Genomic DNA, 23,543 nt, shown 5'->3' with positions numbered 1-23,543 from the left:
CATCGAGCCTTCATGGCATACAGATGACATACTTACAATGTCATGGAGTGGATACTCACAGCACTTGAGGGACGTCTGACTGCGAGCTCAAGTGTGTGTGCGTGTGTGTGTGTGTTTATTGGACATAAAAGAGGAAAGATAAAGAGAAAATGTCCATCTGTCATCCTTCTTGTGCCGTTCATGTCCGTGTCTTTCTCTGTCAACATTTTGTTTCTTTGTGTGTCTGTCCCTTTCTGTGTATCTCAATCTTCTTCTTTTTTTTTGTATATCAGTGTATTTTGCTTTGTGAATAGTCCTGTTTTTATGTTGTTGGTTTATTAATACCTCCGTGCTGAAGTTTGCAACAGCAACAAAATCCTCAAAATGACTGGAGTTTGATGGTGGCACTAGAGGAAACATGAGGAAAAGTTTTTTGACTCATCATATTCACAACCACAATCTGAAGGGCAAATGCGTAACATTCCCATCACTGTCTTTTCATGGACATAACTTACTAGGGCTGGGCAATAAATCAGTATTATATCGATATCGTGACATAAGACAAGATGCCGCCCGGGATCATAATCTCGTGATTTGGCGTATCTGTTGTTTTTCCTGGTTTTAAAGGCTGAATTACAGGAAAAGAATGCAATTAATAGCTATCATATTATTTGCCTCTACCTGCTTGGACATCATATCCACATTACTAATGAATGTTTATCAAAAATCTTATGGTTTGCAGGCAACAATTGTCATCACTATAATATGGTCACAATTGAGGTATTTGGTCAAACATATTGTGATATTTGATTTTGTCAACATTCAGCCCTGTAACGTACCATATACAAAGTTTGTGCAGTGTTGAGGAGTTTCCAATTTATAAAAGGAAGTTAAAGTTGTTTCATTATGACAAATTCAAACCGAAGCTATAAATCTTCTAATCTGTCTTCCTAATCTTGTATGCAGTTGAAGTTTTGATGTTATCACCTGACCTCTGGGTTGCTAATCACATAGTTTTGTATGCCTTGCTGCAACAAAGCGATGTATGATGACAAGGCTCTACAGCTATATCCTCTGATAATTGTCAGATAACAGATTTAGATAATAGATTTTCACATATATCACCTTCTTTTTTAGGTAGCGCTGCAGGTAATGTCATACAAGCTGCTCTTGTGATTCAGTTTACAACTTAGACGAGCCAAGTCACCTAATATTGCTACTATTTAAAGAAGAGACCTATAAGCAGCTGATTCAGGGAGCCAGAGGGCTGAGATCACATTTATCAGTTCTGTCAATGCATCATCTTCACAGATGCATCATGGGACTGGACAGCATGTGTACTTGTTAGACTTACATATGAACGAGATGCCTGCCATCAGCTAATATAGAACTGAACTGAAGGCGCTGCACTGAGGTCTGCTTATTCTCTGCAGCGAATGAACTGACACAACAGTCAACACACTTACGCAAATACATCAACCCTTTTCTAATATGGTGCATTCAGAGAAAGGGCACTTTCTTTCTTTCCTTCTTTCCTTCTTTCTTTCTTTTTTTCTGCTCCTTTCAAACCGGGGGACACAGAGAGAGGCAGAGAGGAGATATGGGGATACAAGGAAGAAAACCTGACATGTAGAAGAGATGGAAAGAAACAGAGAGAGGAGGAGAGAGAGATTGTGAGGGAGGCTGAGGGAGTGAGATGGAAACAAACATTAACTTTTAATGCTCTTTATTGGAGCGAGGCAGGCAGGAGGGAGGAGGAGGAGGAGGGGCAAGCGAGTAGTAGAGAGTAGAGAGAGAGAGAGAGATGGAGGCTGGGAGAAAGGAAGGGAGGGGAGAGCGAGGGAGAGAAGGAAGGCGAGAGGAGAAGGGACAGAGGGAAAGGGAGGGGAGAGCCAAGAGAGGAGGAGGAGAGGGGAGACGGTGAGAAAGGGAGGGTCAGAGAGAGTGAGGAGGAGAGAGAGAGAGAGAGAGAGAGAGGTAGAGTATCGGGAAAAGGGAAGGATCAGCTCACAGTGCTGATAATATTCTCTGGGTCAAGTCATGGAACATGCCGGTGAGTTTCCCCCTCTACAGTAAGGCTCTCTCTCTCTCTCTCTCTCTCTCTCTCTCTCTGCATGTGTTGTTCAGTGTCTCTTTCACTTTTCTCTATCTGTGTGAGTTCTACAGAAGGCACAGCGTACACATTGTAATTCTTACCGCCTGCTCCTCTTGTCTTCCCGTGCAATCTTCGTACAAAACATCCATGGTGATCGCTTTATGTGTAAAGTGCACATGCACATCCAGGTTATGTTATAGTCAGGATCTTGGTTGTGCTATAAACGCCACTGCTGACAGTGAATATTACTGCGGGACTTTGTTACTGTTAATGTTAATGTGAGCACTGAGTCACACAAACAGACCTTCAAACACAACGTTGGTGTTATAATGACTGTGCACATCATATGACCAACTATCTGTGCCTTTGACATTTCACAGCTTACTTGTACAGTATGAAAAAGGCCTGTCACTTAGTGTGAGGTATGATGTGGATGGGTGGCTGCTAGTCAAGATGAAATCTGCCTGAGAAATGCAGAGCTGGACGTGGTTTACCTAGTGCTCATTTATCCTATTTCATCGTCTAAAAATAAATACGCAGCAAGTTTGTATATCAGTGACAACAATATCCAGTTGTGAATCATTTAAAGGGGCAAGGCATGAAGTTTTGAGCAATTTTTTTAGCGTATTAATCAGATGGCAGCACTGATGATGATTTGATATTGCTAATCTTCAGTTTACCAGGCTCCTGCTGTCTCTGTGAGCTCCAATTTTGCTGATGACTCTTTTATTAATGGTGCACAGTCAATGGTTATAACTCAATGATGATTGCCTACTTAACTTGTAATGTAATTATTGATTTTGTAAGTCTGCCCAAAGTTGCATTAGGGCATTAGAGTTTTTAATCATATGACTAAAGACAAAACACATACCAAAGTATCTTTGTTGTCCATATACACAGTGAAGAGCGAGGTGTGGTGCAGCCAGTTCTGCTCAGCCCAGCACTCTCAGGTGGGCTTGGCTGGCAGCCATCTTGGGTGTACCAGACCACACAACAATAGCCGTTCTGCGCTTCACTGGCTGGTGTCACATTCGGCTGGAGGAGTGCTGCTGGGGCTCCGGCAGCCTGTCGGGCCGCATTTGGCCCATATTATCTGATGGAGTTGACTTCTTGTTAGTTTGCTGCTGTTGTCATAACATGTCATAGTGTTTACTAGGCAAAATGGCTCCAGTTGTTCCAGTTATAAATGGTTACTTTATTCATCTGGATTATGGGATCAGGTTGCAGAGTACCACTGGGCAATACTACCATGGTTAGAAACACTCTCCATAAACCACTGTTGTTATTTTTGACTATGCAGAGCAAAAGTGGGCTGCGTAACCAGCTGCCACCACTAGTTAGCATGCTGGTGTTCCCAACAGCTTACACTGAAAAAAAGTTTTGACCAGTTGACTTATATGCTACTTGCACATAAGATATCATTGCCTAAATTCAATTTTGATGCCATTTTTACCAGAGTGGAACTGTTAACTGGTGAGCCACCAATGCAGCTGACACTGGCTACTACTACACCTAGTTGTTTAGTGTTTTGTATGAACATCATTTCAGTATTTACTGTTGGACACAGAGAGAAAGTGGGAGACTCCCAGACTGAGACAAGATGTTCGATACCATTTTCACCTCTGTGCGTCCAGTAGTTCAGTTCATATGGGTTGTATTTTGTGTTAGCTTAGCATAAAGACTTGAAGTCTATGGGAGTCATTAGCCTAGCTATGTCAAAGTAAAAAAAATAAACCTTATGGCAACTCCAAAACTGCCTTATTTACACCGTGTATCATTACACAATGTACACATCTTGGATTTTTTTCTTAAAAATGAGAGTTGTTTTCGGAGAAGTTAGATGGTGGAACTGGCATAAATTAACTTCTCCTAAACTGTCTTGTTTTTTTTTGTTTGTTTGTTTGTTTTTGTTTGTTTTTGTTTTTTTTTTTTTTTGTCTTGTTTTGTTTTTGTTTGTTTTTTTTAATTCCAAGACATGTATTTCAAATACACATGATGCATTGACTTCAAGTCTTTGTGCTGAGCTAACACAAAATGCTACGTTGGAATTATCCTTTAATGAATAGTTAGGTTTTCCTTTGTGGTGTCTTAGGAGAGTTTAGTCATTCATAAAGGCTTTACATGAATCAGCTCACTTCAACGCCTTCACATGCTTGTGTGTGTGTTTGGGTGTTGAAGAATGTGGAGGGGTAAGACATGGATGCATGTAGTGTGTGTGTGTGTGTGTGTGTATGTATGTTGTACATGTGCTTGTTCACATGCCTGAGGGCTTTGAAGCACATGTCTCATGCTTTACATGTGCATTTGTCTGTATTGTGCATAGGTATCACACAAAGAAATATTATGGCTATGTGTTCTTGAAACTGAATTTTGCAAGGCAAAGTAGCGTCTGTCTGCATCCTTGTGCATGTGCATGTAAGTGTGTGTGTGTGTGTGTGTGTGTGTGTGGGGAGGAGGCCTTGTGACAGCTTGTATTGGGGTTGGTCTTGCCGCAGCGAGTTGTTTAAAATGCAAGTTTGTGTATTATTGTGTGCGCCTCTGAATTGTGTGTGTGTGTGTGTGTGTGTGTGTGTGTGTGATTATGTAATGTGAGACTGAATGTCCTTATTTGCATGTGGCCCTTCGACTAAAGTAATTCAGCAATGTGCTCGGCCTTTGGGTCATCTGGAGATATTGAACAGATTTGTCTCAGTTCCAGTCGAAGTCAGACAGGATCTTATGTTGTGTTTGTTGCTCAGCAGCCTTCAGTCTGCAGGGTCCTTTGATATTCTCATGCCATTATCAGTTATACATTCAATCAAGGGTACAGGTTCTTTTGTAAATATAATAATCATAAACTAAGGCTGTTCGTTCCACCAAATACCATCTATGCAATCAATCATCATGCTACTGTGGCAACTCTCTCTCTCTCTTGCTCTCTCTTTCACTCACATACATACATTTGGTATGAAACTTGACCTTGAAAAGCAACATATTTCCTGTTTGACAGATACATCGCTCAACTCTCCGAAGATGTTTAAAGACAGATATCCTCATACTGTATTTATGATGCAATGGATTTCATAAGTGGGTGTAGTGGGTGTAGTGGGTGTGTTAAGATGAGAAATTATTCTATCCTTTTGTCATTGCTCTTCATTCAACACCATCTGGCACATTAATAAGATGATATTGATACTATTATTATGCTACTTGTGCTGGTGATTGTGTCAGGAATGCTCACTTGTTTACAGTTGTTCTCTGTTAACTTGGCACAAGTGTGGCAGCTAAATATATCCGATTTCAAAAAGGCTAGCTCGCATGTGCTGCTGCCCGAGACCCTTTGAGCCACACTCGAGTAATACAGACCTCATTGTGTCAGTGAGAGGCTGCTGGACGCTTGCCAAAGCAACCATCATCACCATAAAAACCAGTGGCGCTGGCAGTCTGCTTTAAAACAAATGCCCTTGTTGAGTCTCCACAGGAGCAATAACGTCCTGACAAACAGCAGCAACACACATCTGAGCAAACAAGACTGACGTGCTCGGGACAGCTGTTTTTACGATTGAGTGACAGGGGGCTTCCAGTAGATCTGTGCCGATATGACCTTATATAGTTGCAATATGAAGGAGTAGAAATAAATGCTGGCTGCCATGTATGTTACTCTCCCGTCGTCTGTTTTCTGTCTCATTCCATTATTTTTTTTTTATTATTTTTTTTTTTTCAGATTCAGACCAATCTAAAACCAACATGGACACACACAGACATGCTGATCTTGTGTTTTAACATTTTGGTCATTACTAAAGACCAAAACAGTATAGTATCAAGCTTTCTTCCATCTGTCTCTCTCTCCCTCTCCCTGTCTCTCTCCAGCTCTCTGGCTCTCTGGCTGGCAGGATGTCAGCTATTGATTTATACTGGCAACATTTTAGCAATGATGGCTGCTTATAATGGCTGTAGCAAACAGAATACAACAAACAGGAGATCAGGTTTCAGGCAAGCTGGCTAGCAGATGGGAAGAGGAAAAGAAATGACAGTAACCACCACCATATTACTGCAATAAATGACTGAATGGTTAATTTTATGGGGTTGTTATCCTTTCTAGTAACAGTGTTAGGGAGAGATGGAGGGTACAAGTACCTGTATGAAATGATGGATAGATAATTGTCGGATTAAGCTTTATTGGCTACCTTTCCCTGTGAGGAGTGGGAGCACGTGCAGGAACTAAATCACCCAATATTAAGTTATTGATTTTAGATTGTAACATGTGGGAAAAGCCACACAAATTGTGTCTCTCTAACACAGGTCAGCAGTACTGTAAATGCCCCTCAGTAATATTAATATGGCGGCTGCACCACAACAACACCAAAACAATTCAACATAACAGTGTACATCTCCACCGCTCCAATTCATTGGCGTCTTTTGGGAATGGAGGTATTATGCACTTGTGCACTTCTAGCACTGAAATGTTAAAATTCATGACTAAAACCTCTTTAATAACAGGAAATATAGATACATACATTCTGAAATACTTGTAATACCTTGAGCTTTTCCCCAGAGGTAGTTTCAAACCTAGAGAAAACTTTTTTTTTTTTTTTTTATATGGTAGGAAAATTACACTGAAATATTCAAGTTACACTGCACATATATTGAGTGAAATTTTCAGTCTGAAGATACCTTTTTCAGCTGCACTATTGCATAAAACAGAAAATGTCTAGATGTCTTGTGCATCATTTTAAACACATTTCTCTGTAATGCAGGAGCATGTATTTGGTACTATTGGAAACCTTAGGATCTCCACTAGAATAAAGATTCAGGTTTGAACGAACCTCAGCCGCTCAGCATGCATTTGTAATGAACTCCATCCATGTGAGCGGTGGAGTTGAAGAGGTTTGAATGCATTTAAATTCATACAATTATGCAGTATATTAATGTTTTCACATCACTACATGTTTTTCCTCCTCATACATATTGAACAGGTTTAAGTTTGCTTAAATAAAGTTATCAAGTGTTGTGAAGAAATTGCCCTGGCTGTGTAATCAGACCATTTAAGTCCAGTTCTTCTCAGCTCATGATGTGCTTGCATAACAGAGCCTGCTCACTGCTGAGTCACACTTGAATGTTATGACAGTTTGTAGTGTGAATCATGGACTTCTCAAAGATATATCCAGTTCCCGAATCCTGAAATAGTGAGCTACTCCACAACATGGACTAAAAGCCACACGACAGGTGTTACTTTATACACACATACGCCTATCTCATATTTTTGGATTCATGCGGCAACATAGGGGTGCAAGTGCACATGGATGTTTAGAAGACTGAAAATGTTGTACTTAAGGTGCTTCCATATCTCCCACACAGTCTAAATCCAAGGTTGCGCTCGTACACTCCCCATCCCACACGCTTTCCAGCAATCATGGAAAAAGAGCGGCTTTCAGGTGCATTTCAACTAATAGTCATCAGTGTGCAAAAGCATTCGCATTTTAGGTACATTAGCATTAATAGAGACACGCACATACACACTGTTGATCCATATTCCCTCTAGTTTGGTGGCAAACACATTAGGAGACTTTACCCTGACAGAAACTGAGTTTAATAAATAAATCAAGGGGAAGGGGAGGAAAGCTCGGAAAAGTAGCACTTAAACAATTATTACCCCCATGTTCTGCTGAGGCCACTGCTTAATATTTGATGACTCCCTTCCTCTCTTCTGGCCCTCTACCTCCTGCACCTCCACTGTCTTCCTCTCTGCCTCTCCGGTCAATGAAAAGGTCAGACTCTCTTGAGTGATCTCTGTTATTTAGTGTCAGACAGGACAAACAGAATTGGCTTTCCTGAAGTGGTCACCTGGAAATACAGTGGAAATTCTTAGTACTTTCACCGAGCAGTTTGGGCATTGTCTCCGTTGCACAGATTTAAAAAGCATGAAACGGGTCTGGGTTAAAGAAAGGAGAGCTTTTCCCTTGCTTTACTTAAAAGTGGAAAAAGTAAGATTTTCCTAAAAAAACAATGTATAGACTCACAAAAAAATAGTCCCTCTCTGTCATCACTTATGACCCACTAGAAGTGTGTGTTGGTGTGTGTGTCTTCAGAGACCATGCCCGCTGCCTGGATTATCCTGTTTTGCTGAACTCAGGACTCTTCTGGGCATCAGCCTTTGGGCAGTCCCTTACGGAAAGAAAATATATTTACCAATATATGAAATGCAATGTATTGTAATGTATTAGAATATATTACATTTAATATGCGAACAACAATGTATAGAAATATATTATATATTTGAAAATGTCTCAGAAATAAATGGTGTAATATATAGGTGAATCATATGTGTGGCATATATTTATATATTGCATCAATATATTGCAATATATGTTAGTATATGGAAAAATACAGCAACAATTGCGCATTTCATATATTTGCCATATATTGCAATATAAATATATAATATATGTGTTCATATATTGACTTTTATATGTATAAAAGTCCTCCATAATGTATTTACATTTATGTGATGAACACTGGGTTAATATATTTATAAATACATGATCTATGACATTCCAATTACATGGGAACATGTATTGGAAATATGCTTAAAATTACAGCTGCTGTGCAGCAATGGGTGGGGTCCAAGCATTTTTAGGAAGATGCTGCTCAGTGATCAGTCACACAGTTTGGAGCACATGATTAAGATGTTCACATTACAATGTGGATTCTGCACCAGTCGAGGTTTGAACCTGCAACCTCTGGAGCCAAAGACAGTCGTTTACCACCCTGAGCTAATTGGCAAGTAGCAGCTCAATAGCAGCTTGACAATTTGACTAAGCCAGTGGTTACATCGTGTTTTCCTGAAACTGAATAGATACCAAACATAGCAAAATAAAATTGCTCTGCTAGCTCAATCATGTTGTAACTAGAATATCTGCTGGAAAAAAAAAAAAAAATTTCATGGACTGATAATTATACTTCTACCGACTTCTCAGTCATTTTTAACCGGCAGATGTTTCATTTCAGCTGGGAGTGTGTCATTCCAATTTAACGTCAGCTCCGATTAATGTGGCTAAGCAGCAAAAGTAAGGACAGTAAGCAGCCACATTAAGGCTGAACAGAGTTATATAATCACCTTTTCAGGCTGTTATCAATTTACCTCTGAAATAAAGACGACAGTTTTCACAGATGTGTTGATTTATTAAAAGTTCATTTTAATGTACAGACGCAAACAAATCTGACAAATTAATTAAATAAATGGCCCAGGAAACTCATAAAGACTAAACAAATGAATAACGATTAATAGGCTAATTAATAACTGATAACAATATATAGCCACACATCTCTGTGGAAAATCTTACAGGTAGCCTACTGTCCGTGGTGCTGACTCCGCTGAGGCACTTTATTATAGAAATTAAAATTCACGGAGGATCTTGTTTAGCTCTTGTTTACTTAAGTTGAGAAATCAGCTGTTTGCCTGGTGTTTGTCAGGTAGTCTTGTAGATATTTGACAGATTGCTCGGTCGGATCTACGCAATGTAGTCTTGTGTTATAATTTAAAAAAATCTCAAGTACCCCCTGGAGTTCCTCCAAGTAGCCTACCCCAGGCGTACGCGTATCCCCATTTGAGAAACACTGATCTAGACAACAGGGAGATGATGTTAATTTGTTTTTAACAATGATTGATTGGCTCCACAAGTGAAAAATTGATGTTTAAAAATGAATTTTTACATTGACTCCAAGGGCTCTAGTTTCACAGACCTGGCGAGGCGGGGGCGTAGCGCAGATGCGCTCGCCAACTGGGTGTGGTCAGGCGGATTTTCCAAGTTTGGCACGCCATGCTCGGTGGCACAAGTACTCCGCCGTCCCTCCTACCGGCGCAAGGGAGGAGAGAAGGCGTGGAGTGAGTTTGACACAGCCGATTCACATTTAACCAATCAAATGAGCCCCTGTCCTCGCCTTTAAAATGCGCTGCGCGAAGGCGTAATGAAAGTTTACACAACAGACAAGGAGGTCTACTGCCGCAGGCGGAGCAAAGCCCAGGAGACCGGCGCGGAGCGGAGACCGGCGAGCAGTGCGGACACGTCACCAAAACCTCACAGGCAGGCTTCCGGAATGTCAGGCACATGAACGATGCAATAAATACTGACAAAAAACACTATTCAATGCTACGATCACAATCAGCACATACATATATCTCCATATCAACTGTCCCGTCACAACTGATGTTAGATCAAAGGAGATTGGCACCGTTTATGCCAATTGTGAGGTTTTGGTGATGTGTTGTCATCCTAGGAAATGAAAACTGGCTGTCAGCGGTTAGCTTAGCCAGGAAAGGGGACAACTTTGAATGTTGTGTTTGCAAATCGCAATGGACAAATCCTACTCATTCTGCCTTTAAATCTTGCTTTACTGTCCAAAAAGTTGTTTAAGCCACTTTTCTGTCTGTAATTGATTACTGTGACATATTGTATATGCATGCAGCCCCCTCCAGCCTACTGAGGCTCGATTCAGTGTACCATGCATCTGTACATTTCATTACAAATGCAAAATCCCTCACTCACTATTGCATTATTTATGATTTGTTGGGTTGGACATCGTTGATGATTTGTGGACAACAGCACTGGTACATTTTTATTTATGAAGCAATCTTGGTGCCTTCTGTAGCCTTCTCTGTCTCAGCTCTGCTCGTTACCAGCTACGCTCCTCCAAGTGGTTGCTTTTTAATGTACCCCGGGTTTTACAGACCTGGGGAAAAGTGCATTCTCCTACCATGCACCTTGGTTATAGAGTTTAAGCCCATCATAGAGAATGTGGTGATGGAGGCATGTAGTTGTTTCTCCTGAGAGGCTTTGAATAGCTGTCTTTCTGTTTTAATGTGAATTTTTGTATATCATGTTGTATATGTTGTATTTTAATTTGTTGGGATTTTGTATGGTTTCTACCTCGGTCAGGTAAAGGAGATTTTTAAAGTCAGCGGGACTTCCTGGTAAAGTAAAGGCAAAATATATATAAAAATAAATATATTTCATCAGTAAGCAGTGTGGGAATTTGGTTACATAGGAATCAGTACAGTGCAGAGGAGTAACTGAGTGTCTGTGACCAGATTTGGTGACACTTCAAATCCCTGGACTGGCTCAGAAAATCAGAGTAGATGAGGTGGATGAGAAGTACTTTTTCCATGTTAAGTATGAGTTAACTGTACATTTTGTTTTTATTTCGGCAGGATCTCTGGTGATAGTTGGTCTTTGCTATGATTTTTTTCCGGAGATCACTAAGTTGTAATTATGTTAATGAAGTTTGAGTTTCTGTAGGTAGCGCTCTTCTCATGGTCGGTTCAGCCTTGGTGATTTCTGCTGGTCATGCAAGCTGTTCGGTTCTTCCACTTATGCAGACAATCCTCTGTAGCTGCTGCTGGAAACGTAAAACACATCACTGCCTGTTCACCAGAGGATTTCTCTGAGGAAAGACCTGACACCAGATTGTTGAGAAGCACATTTGTAGAAGCTTTCACTACTGCTGTATTATACCACTTTGTAAGAGAGATGAGTAACACTGACATGTATTTGGATGAAAATCTTGCAGTTCAGTACAAAACAACTGTTAAATGGCTGTAGAGTAGGTCACTTAACCCCAAACTACTCCAGTGGAGATGTTCAGTGGCCAGCGCTGCTGTGAGGGGAACCAGCATATTCAGTATGCGTAGCTGATACATCAAGTTAATGAGATTACTGACCCGTCAATGCTAACACAGTCGCTTTGCTCTGTTAACTTCCCTAAGTACTTCCATCCTCCTGTCTTGTCTTCATCCCATTCCTCCACCCACTTCACTCACTTCCTTCCTGTCTCAATTATCCATTTCCATCTTAATCCCTGATGACAGAGGCTCCTTTCCCAAGACTGCTGTTGTCTTGGCAGCTAACATGTAAATGTCTGTGTCTATGTGTGTGTGACCCTCCCTCCCACTGCAACAAGCCATAGCAAGAATGTGCTCTCTCTAATTTGTCATATTAAATAAAGGGAAAGATTATTTGTATATACTTTTTTGACTAGATGGACAAAAGGAGAATGGAAAGCATGTCCATGGGAAGTCAGTAATGAAGGATCCCCTGAGAATGAACAAGTTCTTGTGTTTGCTTCTTGTTCTTGTTGTCTAGTTGAGCTGGAGCTGTCATTAGTGCCTCAGTAGTTATCAGTAGGTGGCAGTCTTGATCCAAAAGAAAAACCACTGCACTTTTGCATGCTATGCAAGTTGGATTTGTGTGTGTGTGTGTGTGTGTGTATGTGTATGTGTGTGAGGACCTGCACATGTGTGAATACTGCAGAGCTCCACAAATAGGCAGCTGTATCTCCCAGGCTGTTGAAGCAGAAGAGAGTTAAAGTGCTGATCGCGGGTAAGGCAAGAGCTGGTGTGGTACAATGTGGCGTTGTGAAGGCTTAGAACGACATGTATCAGGACAGTATTGGCTTAAAAACATAAAAAAAATAAATAAATGATAAGATCAGCATGTTATTAGTACCAGCTGATATCGGTTGTAAAATAAAATATAGGTATCAATCCAAAATGACGTGAAATTTGCGCTGGTTGCAGATTGTCTCAGGGAGAGCATCATCCCAGTCTGTTTAAGTATGATGAATCTCACAGTGTGTTTTGAAAGAAAATGTCATATCATAAATATGGCATGTTCTACATAAGCTAAGTTGAAGTAGTTTAATTATTTTGCCAAGTGAATGTGTACAGTGGGCCACCACAATAAGACCAGGCATAATTATAAATTAATTCCACTACAGAAGAGACTTGATGTTCTCTGCAGTGAAGTGGAAAAAACATGTGTATGTATTGGTATTGGCATCCGTCAGAAGAGTCGGAAAATAGTTGTAAAAGAATTGTTTTCTTTTGTTTCTCAGCACTCTTCAAATGTAAAACTAGGCCTAATAAATATCAGAACAAAACATCAGATAACAGTGACCTCAGCATGGGCCTTCATGACTACATACTGAGTCAAACCCTTATGGGTTGTCGACTGTGCTATGTTAATGAGTGTGGAGTCTGGACAGTGTCTGACTGCCTGACTTTGGCAGGAGTGTGGTTCTGATTCTGAATCAGGCTCACCATGATGGAGTAAGTTTACCCTGAGCTCCAGCTGATTTCTTATGAATTAAAGAGACAAGGAGTCGTGCATCCTTATGAGAGGATACTGCATGGCTTTAAAATGAGGGAATACATTTGAATGACTTCTCAGCCAAGCAGTTTAATCTGTTGTAAGACGGACATTAAAATAATATCTGCTCAACATTAGTCATATACACTCACACCACCAGCTGACAAGACTGAGACCAAACCATGCCAAAACCATGGTTTAGCCTCAGTATGGGGCTCATCTGAAGTGTGTGTATGTGGTGTGTGTGTGTGTGTGAGAGAGAGAGAGAGAGAGAGAAATGGGGAGAGAAAGAGAGAGAGAGAGAGAAAGAGAAAGAGAAATACTTTTATCTGCTGTCAACAGAGTGTAGCTGAGACCACACAGAGCCTGGGTTGACAGTAACGTTAGACATGCAGCAGCCATCCAGACACCCACACCCACAGACATACACACACACACACACCCACACACCCACACACACACACACACACACACACACACAGATACACACACACCCACAGACACACACACACACACACACACACACACACACACACACACACACACACACACACACACACACCACACACACACCACACACACACATCCACGTGTGCACAATTTGGTCACAAAATGTCACTTTTCTTTCATTTTAACAGGATATGTGTCCTTTTGTTGCTCTATAAAGCATTTTATAACAGTAACTTAGACCAAAAAAGTGCCCTATTACAGGTAGCATTTCTTTACTTTTTAAGTGCAAACTCCAAGCCTAAGTGTCACCGTGCAAACTCATTAAACCCTGCAGCTAAGACACAACCATGGTATCAAAAATGGTAGTATGGGAAATGATGCTTTACTTTTCAAATACATGACAAAAGCTCTGTTTCATCAGCTCTGTTTTGCCATCAGTGACTTTCTCTGTGTGTGCATCTCATTTCAAACTTCCTCAACTCTGCGGCACTCTGTGTCCCCTTTTTAATTGTGCTTAACCACAGCTGGGCCGTGTCTGAAGGTGGCAGACGCTCCAACACATGACCCCAGCAGCGCTGCTAATCTGCATAGACGTACATGTACCAAACTGCAGGCCAGATCAGGTCTGTGGCACAGTTACATCGAGATAACTTTGGATTTTCTACTCAGGTGTTTTCAGGACAGGTGGGAGTATCTGCTTGCAATAAAGACAAACCTCTATGTCTCATGTGGAGCTGATGTGGCTGTAATGAAAGAATACAACCTTAGGAGACATTATGAGACAGTTATCGTTATGTAGCCTATTGTTATGTTATTATTTTGTTTTCTGATGTTTTCTTTTTTTTTGTCATATTTGTGTTATAATTTTTGTGATGAAACTTTAGTATTAGTCATTTGAAAGGATTGAGGGTAGCTTGCACATACAATATGCCAGAAGAAATGCATGATGCAGTGGACTCTTTTCATGTAATTTTCCATTCTATATAATCAGTTTGGTTTTAGATGTCCTTGTTTGTTTCATACAAAAGACATTTTGGGGAGGGATGTTTCATGTAAAGCTCATCATTTTTTACACGAGACTTATTTTGATCAAAACATGACCACATTGAGTTGAAAGCGCTCGATAAACAGGCTATGGGCCCTGTTTGGCCCCCGGATAGGTTGAGTTTTTAATTCGGCCCCTGTAGTGATTGGGTTTGACACCGGTGGTGGAATGAGAGGCATTCTTCTCTTCAGCTGCTCTCAGTCACAGGAGGAGGGGTGGGAGGGGAAGTTACTACGTAGTAGCGACTCAGTCAACCAAGTTTCCAGCGACTCAGCCATCTCCGTCTCAACTTTTGAAATGAGTCGGAGGACACGCGGCGCTCGGGGAGAGGATTTATGCGGGGATAGAAGGGCGTGATTGTGGGGTTGGGGGCCCGGTCCGCCCGGTCCGCCGGAGAAGCTGAATATGGGTCAGACCGCCGTCTCCGCCGTGTCTCAGACTGCGAGTGGTGAGTATGTGTGTGTGTGTGTGTGTGTGTGTGTGTGTGTGTGTGTGTGTGTGTGTGTGTGTGTGTGTGTGTGTGTGTGTGTGTGTGTGTGTGTGTCCCTCCCTCTCGTCGCTCGTGCGCATTCCGCTATCTTCACTCAGGAAGTATATTTTCTATTTTACTTTGTCTTCACTGTCGCACCCTTCCACTTTATTAAGTACATAAAAACCCAAGCGCTTAACGTAGGGTGAGTGAAAAGAGGCAGCGTTACAAAGTGAATTACAACACGCTCTTGCATCATTTTTTTTTTCCTTTTTACTTAACACGGGCTCAATAGCGGATCTGTCTCGTTATGAATGTGCCGCGGCCTGCTTCACACCCAGAGAAATCATGCAAAGTGCCACAGTGCAGGAACAAGTGTTGCATAACGAAACATGGAGTTGTTTAGATGGTTGCATTGTTGCAGCTGAGTAATGGGCTCCAGTGTTTCCTCTGAGTTTATGCAGCTCGGAGCCAAATTGACTCGGGTCCAGGCGAGCTGAGGGAGAGGAGCCTAATTTTTTATTATTTTTTTTTTTAACCGGTTTGTTTTCCTAGAAGAGACACTCAAAAAAGCTTGGAGATCTAGCAGAGGCCTATGAGAAGCTCCTAGCTCAATGCAGCCTGAGTGAATTTACATTTAAATCACATTTGGTGACTTTCTAACTTAGGCAACATCATGCCCCAGCAATTTAGTGGTAGGTTTATTCAGGTTTCACATGAAATTTGACACAGCTTCATCACCGATATGGCCTGAGCTTTGATGTGACAGCTGTAGCAGAGAAACCACAAGCCTTTCATTTTGTACGCTGCTCAATTAAAAGTACCAGAGCCCTCTGAGTTGTTGCCTATAGATCTTTATTTTGCTGTTCCCTCTTTGTTGTAAATACAACTCCCACGTGTTGACGCTCGAATAATGACAGAACCCTTTACATCAGTGTTTCCTAAGTCCTCAACGCCTGTCTTGTAAGTTGTTGTTTGTGCCCACGGCTTTCACACCGGATTTAAGGGTGACATATTTTCATGATGCCTTAATTGGACGAAAAGTAGAAATATAACATGCAGGACAGGTTGGCCTTGTGGACAGGGGTTGAAAAGTGGGAATTAATTCTGGCGTTCTGCACTTACAGCCCTGCTGATTTTCATTACGATCTCCTAGTCAGGGACTGTTTTACACCGGGACTGGGAACGGCTGCTTTACATGAAAAGCCATGCAAACTTGCTTCTGAGATGAGTGATGTTATCAATTTTAAATCTGACATCAGAAAGTCCAAGTCTGTGCAGGGATAGAATCAAATGTTTCTGGTTGTTCAGATTTCAGGTGATGTGTAACTTCACAAACGTCAGCGCCAGCGACAGGCAATGTTTTACCTGATGGAAACTGCACTAGAACAACGTAAAACATCGCACCTTAAGGAAAGAACACAATAGAAGACTACAACACACAAAATCCTCACCTTTGTTTTCCCAGTCGATTTTCAGCAGCGCCATAATATTCCCAGTAACTGCACAGGAGAGTGTAGGCGTACATGCTATAGCTCCGTGCTTGAGGCTGGGTTTTACACGCCATCTGTAGTGCCTGGTCTGTCAGTGAGCCCAAAAAAAAAAAAATCTCATTTTTGTTAATATCTTTTGCAGCAATGCCTCAAGGCAGAGAGGTGTAACAAGGGATGGATGGTTCAGGATGAAAAGAAAACGGTAGCTTTATGGAGCTGTCAAAGTAGAGGCCAAACTGATGTGGCTGTTTTGTGCCTCGTTCCAGACAACATGCAGAGGAATCTGAGGCAATATATGTTTAATGCTGTTTAATACTGTGCATGTTGTCATGTGATTCAAACGTTGAATATACAGTGTTTAGCCTGGAGCAACAGAAGTGTCTGTCTCACTGAAGATCTACACAGAGCTTAAAGGGACAGCATACCCCAAGTGTTATCTATATATACAAATAATTTCTGTGGGATTTGAGGTTCCCAGTCTGCTGCGACCTTCCCTGTTCAAGAAGTGTGAAATCAGCGTGGACACATACATACATACAGTGCTCTTTGGCAGGAAGTAGTTCACAAAGAAACTTTTTTTGCCCCTGAGGGCTGTGGATTATATATGGTATCCTTGTCATTGTTTTTGGAAAAAGCTTTTGGTGTTGAGTTTTTCACAAAACAATACCCATCCAGCCCCATTGTATCAGGCATGATGGTGGCAGTGGAAACTTTGCCATACCACTCAGAAAACTATCTGGATGGATCGATGGCACTTGGAGTGAATGGGAAAATATGTCGTATTTTGGGTGAACTGCTCCTTTAAACATCAGGGGTGTTATGAGCTACGACTGTACATTGAAAGACTGCGGCTGTTGTGTATGGTCCGTTTTTCTGTCTGTTACAGGCTACACCCAGGTACTAGGCCCAGTGGGTTTTTATGAGGTAGCCCTTGTGTGCGCAGCAGCCGACACAAATCGGAGAAAGACGGAAACGTTTCTCGAGCTGGAAGAAATGATGTGATTGTTAAAACAGCAGCTGATGCCTGCTGACGCTTGCTCTCCTCCTCCTCCACCCCTCTTCCCTCGCTTTCTTCGTCCTCCCCTCTCGCTCTCTGCCCTCCTGTCCCTCTCCTTTCGCTTCTTGTACCCTGATTCCCATTTAACCCCTGTTTTCTTTCTTTCTTCCCCTCTCTCTCCCTGCTCCTCTTTTTTTCCCCCCTTCACCCCTTTCCCCACACGCTCCTGCTGTTCAGCTTCTCCCTCCCTGGTGACTTCCATGGAGGGAAGGAAGCCTCTCCCTTTTCCCTCCTCCTCAACACATGTTGTTCCTGCTGCATGGTCTGAAAAAAAATGCGCGCACACACACACACATGCTAGCTTTGTCAATACACCACTTTTGCTCTGTGATCTTGTATCAGATGATACATCATGAAACCATGCCAACAATTATTGAGAAAGTATAGAAAACAACTGCAGGTTAATCCGCGGTGATTGCAGCAGTTGTTTGTACAGAAGCAGACTAATGACACTGAGAGCCTTAACAGCTGTTTTACTAGTTTGGTCTGTTGATTATTGTTTTATAAATGTGAACAATAAAATGCATTGTTTTGGATAAATTTTGGCCCAACACAAGCTGCTATTCTGTACAGATCATACATCTTGATGTCTGATTTCATATTGTGATATTTCAGTTGTTTTGTGTGACTTTTAGCTTCTCAGCCCAGCTAGTTTTGGCACAGTAATTATGACTGGATGAATAAAACCCCCTGTGCGAGATGACTTTATTGAAATCTCTGCTTAGTGTAAAGTTGTGTTTTTGATTATCCCACCCATTTCCCCAGCCGCTTTATTTCCAAGTCCTGACTCACCCGTCCAGCATGACATAGCTCAGTACGTGAGTCATGCGTTTTAAAATAAAACACCTTGGTGTGAAGCCCACTGTGGAATCATGGAGGGGCGTCAGCAGCTGTAATGTAATACGTAATAACATCCCCGAGTTAAGTTAGAGTGAATTGGAGCCGCATTGTTGTGATTAGATCGCTGTTGTCAAAATGTCATCCTGGGTTGAATTGCTTTTCAAAATAATTCTATTAGTTGGGATGGATGGATTAGGGGATGGATTAATCCGCCCTGGCATACTGGACTGGCCTAAAACGGCAACCCTGATTCATTTTGTGTACCAAAGCAAATGTCCAAAGTAATGGATGGATTTTAATTTAGTAATTGACATAGATTTGCTATGCTTTGCACTAGGATTCAGAATTGAGGTAAATAACTTGAGAGTTGATTGATTAACTTTTAATGGCCATTCTGGCCATTCAGGAAGCTTCATTTATGTCTGATTCCTCTGACACAAGGGTGTAACCATGGTACAGACATTAAGGAGATCCAAAAAAGAGCTCTCTCCCAGACTTTTCCCTCACTTCTGTGAAATTCATATATGAAGATATGCACATTCAGAGAACAGTTTTGTGGACTACATTGACCCTTTTAATTCACATTTAAAGGAATAGTCTGTTTTTCCAAAACAGTGACTGGCCCTCCACTGCGGTTTAGTCAGTTGCTTACTGTTTACCGACTTTAAACAATTTTCCAACTTTACAATTTTCCAGATGTAGCAAATATGAGAGCTTCCAGTGGGGTAAACTGGGCTACATACCCAAAATTTAATAGGTATGGTCCAGTAAAAAAAAAAATTTACCTAAAGGGGGTCTCAGTTGACTAAGAATATGTCTGAAATGGGCTCCTAAATAGCTTCCTAAGTGAAGTGTCGACTAAAGATTTTTGCTTGACAGCCAAACCTCCCTGTGACTCAGAGCCAACGTCCATCTGTATTGGGGGGCTGTGATGTGATTTTATAATGGCTAGTGTTTGTCAGCCTTTGACACTGGGATAAATGTGCTCTATTGTGCATTTAGTGGTGACGGTCAAGTAAGCATTCTCTTTTTTTGGTGCTCATATATAGACAGTGCTGCATTAAAACATGGACATGAACTTGACATCTGAACATTAAATGGGTGCTAAGGTTTCTGACGGTTTGATCTTATGATCTCATAGTAATAATTCATTCAATGTAACACTAATACTGCTGATCAAATTAAAGGGGATTATAGATAGATTTAGGGTGTATGGAAGAAGGGATAGCTATAATTGCTCTCTGAGTGTGAGATTTGATGCCGCTGCAGTGTGGTTATTGGCATGGATCTCAAGATACAACAATGCATGAGTCATGATGGAGCTCAATACGATTTGTAATATCAAAGCATACTGCTGAACTGACGGAAAATTACAAACACAATATACTGTGTAACACATGGGTAGCCGACCAAAATATACAACATATTATGTGATCATTCGGGTGACACAATTTAATTCACAGTTGCCATTCCAACTTGTTAAAATGGAATTAACACAATGCATGCAACGGTGAATGTTGATAAAATGGCTAGAGAATAAATATAGTATTGTGAAAAATAATATTGTGCCACTCATCTGTATTGATTCATGTGTGCATACCGTAAATATCAGTTTTCTTCAAATACTGCAACATGACATGTGAAAGTCCTTTTTTTAAACCTGAATTTTATATCAGACTACAGAATTGCACCCAAAAATAGCACCAGGGCTCAAAATGTCTTTTCTCTAGTTTCCTACCACCAGCCAAAGAAAAGGCAAAGCAGATGATGGATATCCAAAGCCGTGTGCTCTGGACCAGGAGCGATTTAATAATGTAGATGGAAGAACTTGCCGTTTTTGTACGCTGATCTGTTGACTTGCAACTTAGCTTATCGCCCGTTTTTTAAAGTCTGGTTCATCCGCATCTCATCTCATGCCGCTGCTTTTCCCTAAAGTTCACAAAAGTCTTTCTCTTGTCTCTTTTTTCTTGTTCTTGTGAGCAACAAGTCAGTCCATTGTCCCTAGTCGGTTCCCACTAGTGGTTTAATAGTCGGGGCTAATTATGATGATCGCTCTTGATTTTTTCCCATCATTAGCGGGACAAAGGAGCTGCTGAAATGCACCTATTGTTGTGATTTGATATCAACACAGGAACAGGAAATGAGTCTGTGTGTGCGCGCGTGTGTGTGTGTGTGTGTGTGTGTGTGTGTGTGTGTGTGTGTGTGTGTGCGTGTGCGTGTGTGTGAGAGAGCCTTGGCAGAGAGTTACTGAGCCTTGCACTTTCTGCTGTATGTTGTCCTTCGTGGTTTGTTATGCTGTTCTTCATGTTTGGTTGTTTGTGGAGTAGTTAGCTCCTCACCCCAAGGCAGTTGGATTCCTCATATCATAAGATGAGCAAAACATGAATGGGAGCATCCAAAACTGTGTCTTTGTGTACTCAAATGATAAGACACAGCAGGCACGTGTGACTGTGACGTATTTAAAGCTACATCATGAAACTCTGCATAAGGGGAACTCCAGAAAAGAGTAGTGAGAGGTCATGACTGACATCTAGGACTGACGTCAACAGCCAATCAGCAGTGTGCTCAACCAAATTTGTTGTGAGACAATATAACAGATGAATTAGCTCCCCATTTTGCTCATTAGACCCCGGAGGTCCACTGTATTGTATTACTTCTGTTAGTTATTTAAAAGCTGCTTGAAAAATAAACCTGTGGGTGGCTGGGGGTGATGGATTGCAGTATTCATGTGTAAAGACAAACAGAAGAGAGACTGGAAGAAAGGAGAGTCATGTAATCATCAGATGTGGTTGTTAGCCATGTTATTAGTTCAGTCATACATCTAGTTAAATTTGTGAAGCGTGGTTGGCATGGAACGTATCACAAAAGGGTCAGCTGTGCAGGCACATGTTTTGCAATGTCCCCGATAATGCAAAATGCAGGAAGTTTCATTAGTGGGTGATACACCTCATCCTCATTGCGTGACTGGCATTTGTAACTAATGTTATTTATGTCTACAAGTGCTATACTGTACCTTTAAATGTAATAAAATGGGATTTGTTTAATTGTTTTTGTCTTGACTAGGCAGATGGGTAGCCAGCTAATTATTCCCTTTACACTGGTGATTATCAGCCCCACTCTGCTGGTGCACCTGGTGTCCTCTGTGCAAATCGGTCCCTGATTAGAGAGATAGACTGAAAACCAGCTGGGCTCGGGGTCAACGGCGTTACACCACACCTTTACCATCATGTGCTGACTCATCTGCAACAGTCATGAGAAATGTGCGGGGTGTGTTTTAAATTTTAGCCTGTGTGAAAGGTGGGAATATTTTTGCTGATGATGCCACTGCCTAAGCTTCTCTTTATTAGTCCTCACTCACAGGCCAACTTTTCCGATGTTGGTGTCTTTCAGCCATGAGCCGCGATCACCAGTTGGTGTGTAGGCAGCATTGTGGATGGATTGCAAAGTCACATCTCACCTATCGTCAGCAGTAACAATGAGCACATTTGGTCACGAGTGTCCTTGTGTCCATTTGCAACAGACAGAAACAGAGAGGCTCTTTGTGAATATATGTCCTTCTAAGCTCCTGTGTCCTCCACGACATGTTTTACGTAAGACTGATGTCTAACAGTTGAATTACAGTCCCAATATGAAAGACTGTGAGGATGGAGGACGGAGAAAAATCACGTGTGTTTACTCACCCGCTGAGAATGCATCGGACAGCGACTTGACCATCGAGAACATGTGGGAATCCCCGAGAATAACTCATGTCGGTCAAGCAGCGCCGCAGTGCACAGTAGCCTATACAGAAAGCTGAAACAGCTGGGAAAGTGAACAGCCGGTCATCCTAATTGATTGCGTGTGTGACATCTGGCACACCGCCCATCTCAAACAAGGAAGCATCTCTGTGCTTACTTTCAGGAAAAGAAACTTGGGAAGAACTTTCTGCACAAGGTCACTCAAGTTATGGACTTGCCTGTGTTGGTTTGGATAATCAGCTTTGACCCCTGACAAGCAGCCATGAAGGAAATCCATCATACAACCAGTGACAGTCAAACACACAGGTTTTGGTTTGTGGGAAAGCCAATATTAAGAAAATGAAGAAAACAAAGACATATGATCTCCACATGCATCCAAATATTGTATCGCTCTGTAATATTTTATACTTAATACTTTATAGTTCTTAGGAGCTGTCCTCTAACAAAATAGTGCATGTACCTACACGTTTGAGGACGAAGTGACGGCAGGCCAGTGCACAGTACGCACATATCAATATGTTTTATTTTTCATCAAAATAAGCAGAAAAAAGTTTTATATTTACCCAAGCCCAAAATGTCTCAATATTTGGTATGCCGGCTATGAGCTTTAATCACAGCGTGCAGTCTGCCTGGCCCTTTTCCCCCAAAGTTTTCGCGGAATTTAACAATTCATGTTTTTCCAACACTTTGACAACATCCCAGAGAGTCTGCCGTGATGTTTCAGCGTGCTCCGCCCTCTGAGAGGTTCCCACAGATGTTCAATGTGACTGAGGTCTGATGATTGCACACTGAATGTAAAAATAATCAGGTTCCTGTCACTTTTATTGTTGCAGTTATAAGAAAATCACTGAAAAATTCCCACAAAATGAGCCCAAAGAAAACTATCAATGAAAAAAGACCGAAAAATATAAGACAAGGAAATTTACAAGAAAATGACCAGAAAATTAGAAAAAAAGTTCATAAATACCATTAAATTAGCAACATAAATGACCAGAAAACTATATGTGTAATTATTATATTTACATATTTAAAATTAAATCACAAGATAATTGCCATCAAATTACCCCCCAAAGTTTATTTATTTATTTATTTATTTTTAAGTTATTTTGGGTTAAATTAGTGATATTTTTTCTGTAATGTTTCACTAAATTCAGCTTTTTTTTTTTTTTTTTTTTTTTTTTTTTTTTTTGTAATTTGTAACTGTAGCTGGACAAGCTCGAATTTCTCACGTGGAGTAAATTGCGAGGGGGGCATG

At 41.2% G+C, this 23,543-nt stretch overlaps 1 protein-coding gene across 2 annotated transcripts in view; it reads left to right on the top strand.

The window, feature by feature from the left end:
* The window catches only part of phactr2 (phosphatase and actin regulator 2), a 46,245-nt gene that overhangs the window by 6,189 nt on the left and 16,513 nt on the right, over positions 1 to 23,543 (top strand). The window contains exon 1 of one of the 2 annotated variants that reach the window (XM_030070077.1): positions 14,949 to 15,140. The exons of the other annotated variant lie outside the window; for it this stretch is intronic. Coding sequence (XP_029925937.1) covers positions 15,098 to 15,140 — 43 coding nt within the window. The 5' untranslated portion in view covers positions 14,949 to 15,097. Of the gene's footprint in view, positions 1 to 14,948; positions 15,141 to 23,543 lie in introns of those variants that run through there. 2 annotated transcript variants of the gene reach the window in all.

The sequence above is a fragment of the Myripristis murdjan genome, chromosome 15, assembly GCF_902150065.1.
Source record: "Myripristis murdjan chromosome 15, fMyrMur1.1, whole genome shotgun sequence".
NCBI lineage: Eukaryota > Metazoa > Chordata > Actinopteri > Holocentriformes > Holocentridae > Myripristis > Myripristis murdjan.
The sequence above is the reverse complement of the archived record's forward strand: the minus strand, read 5'-3'. Positions and strand labels throughout refer to the sequence as shown.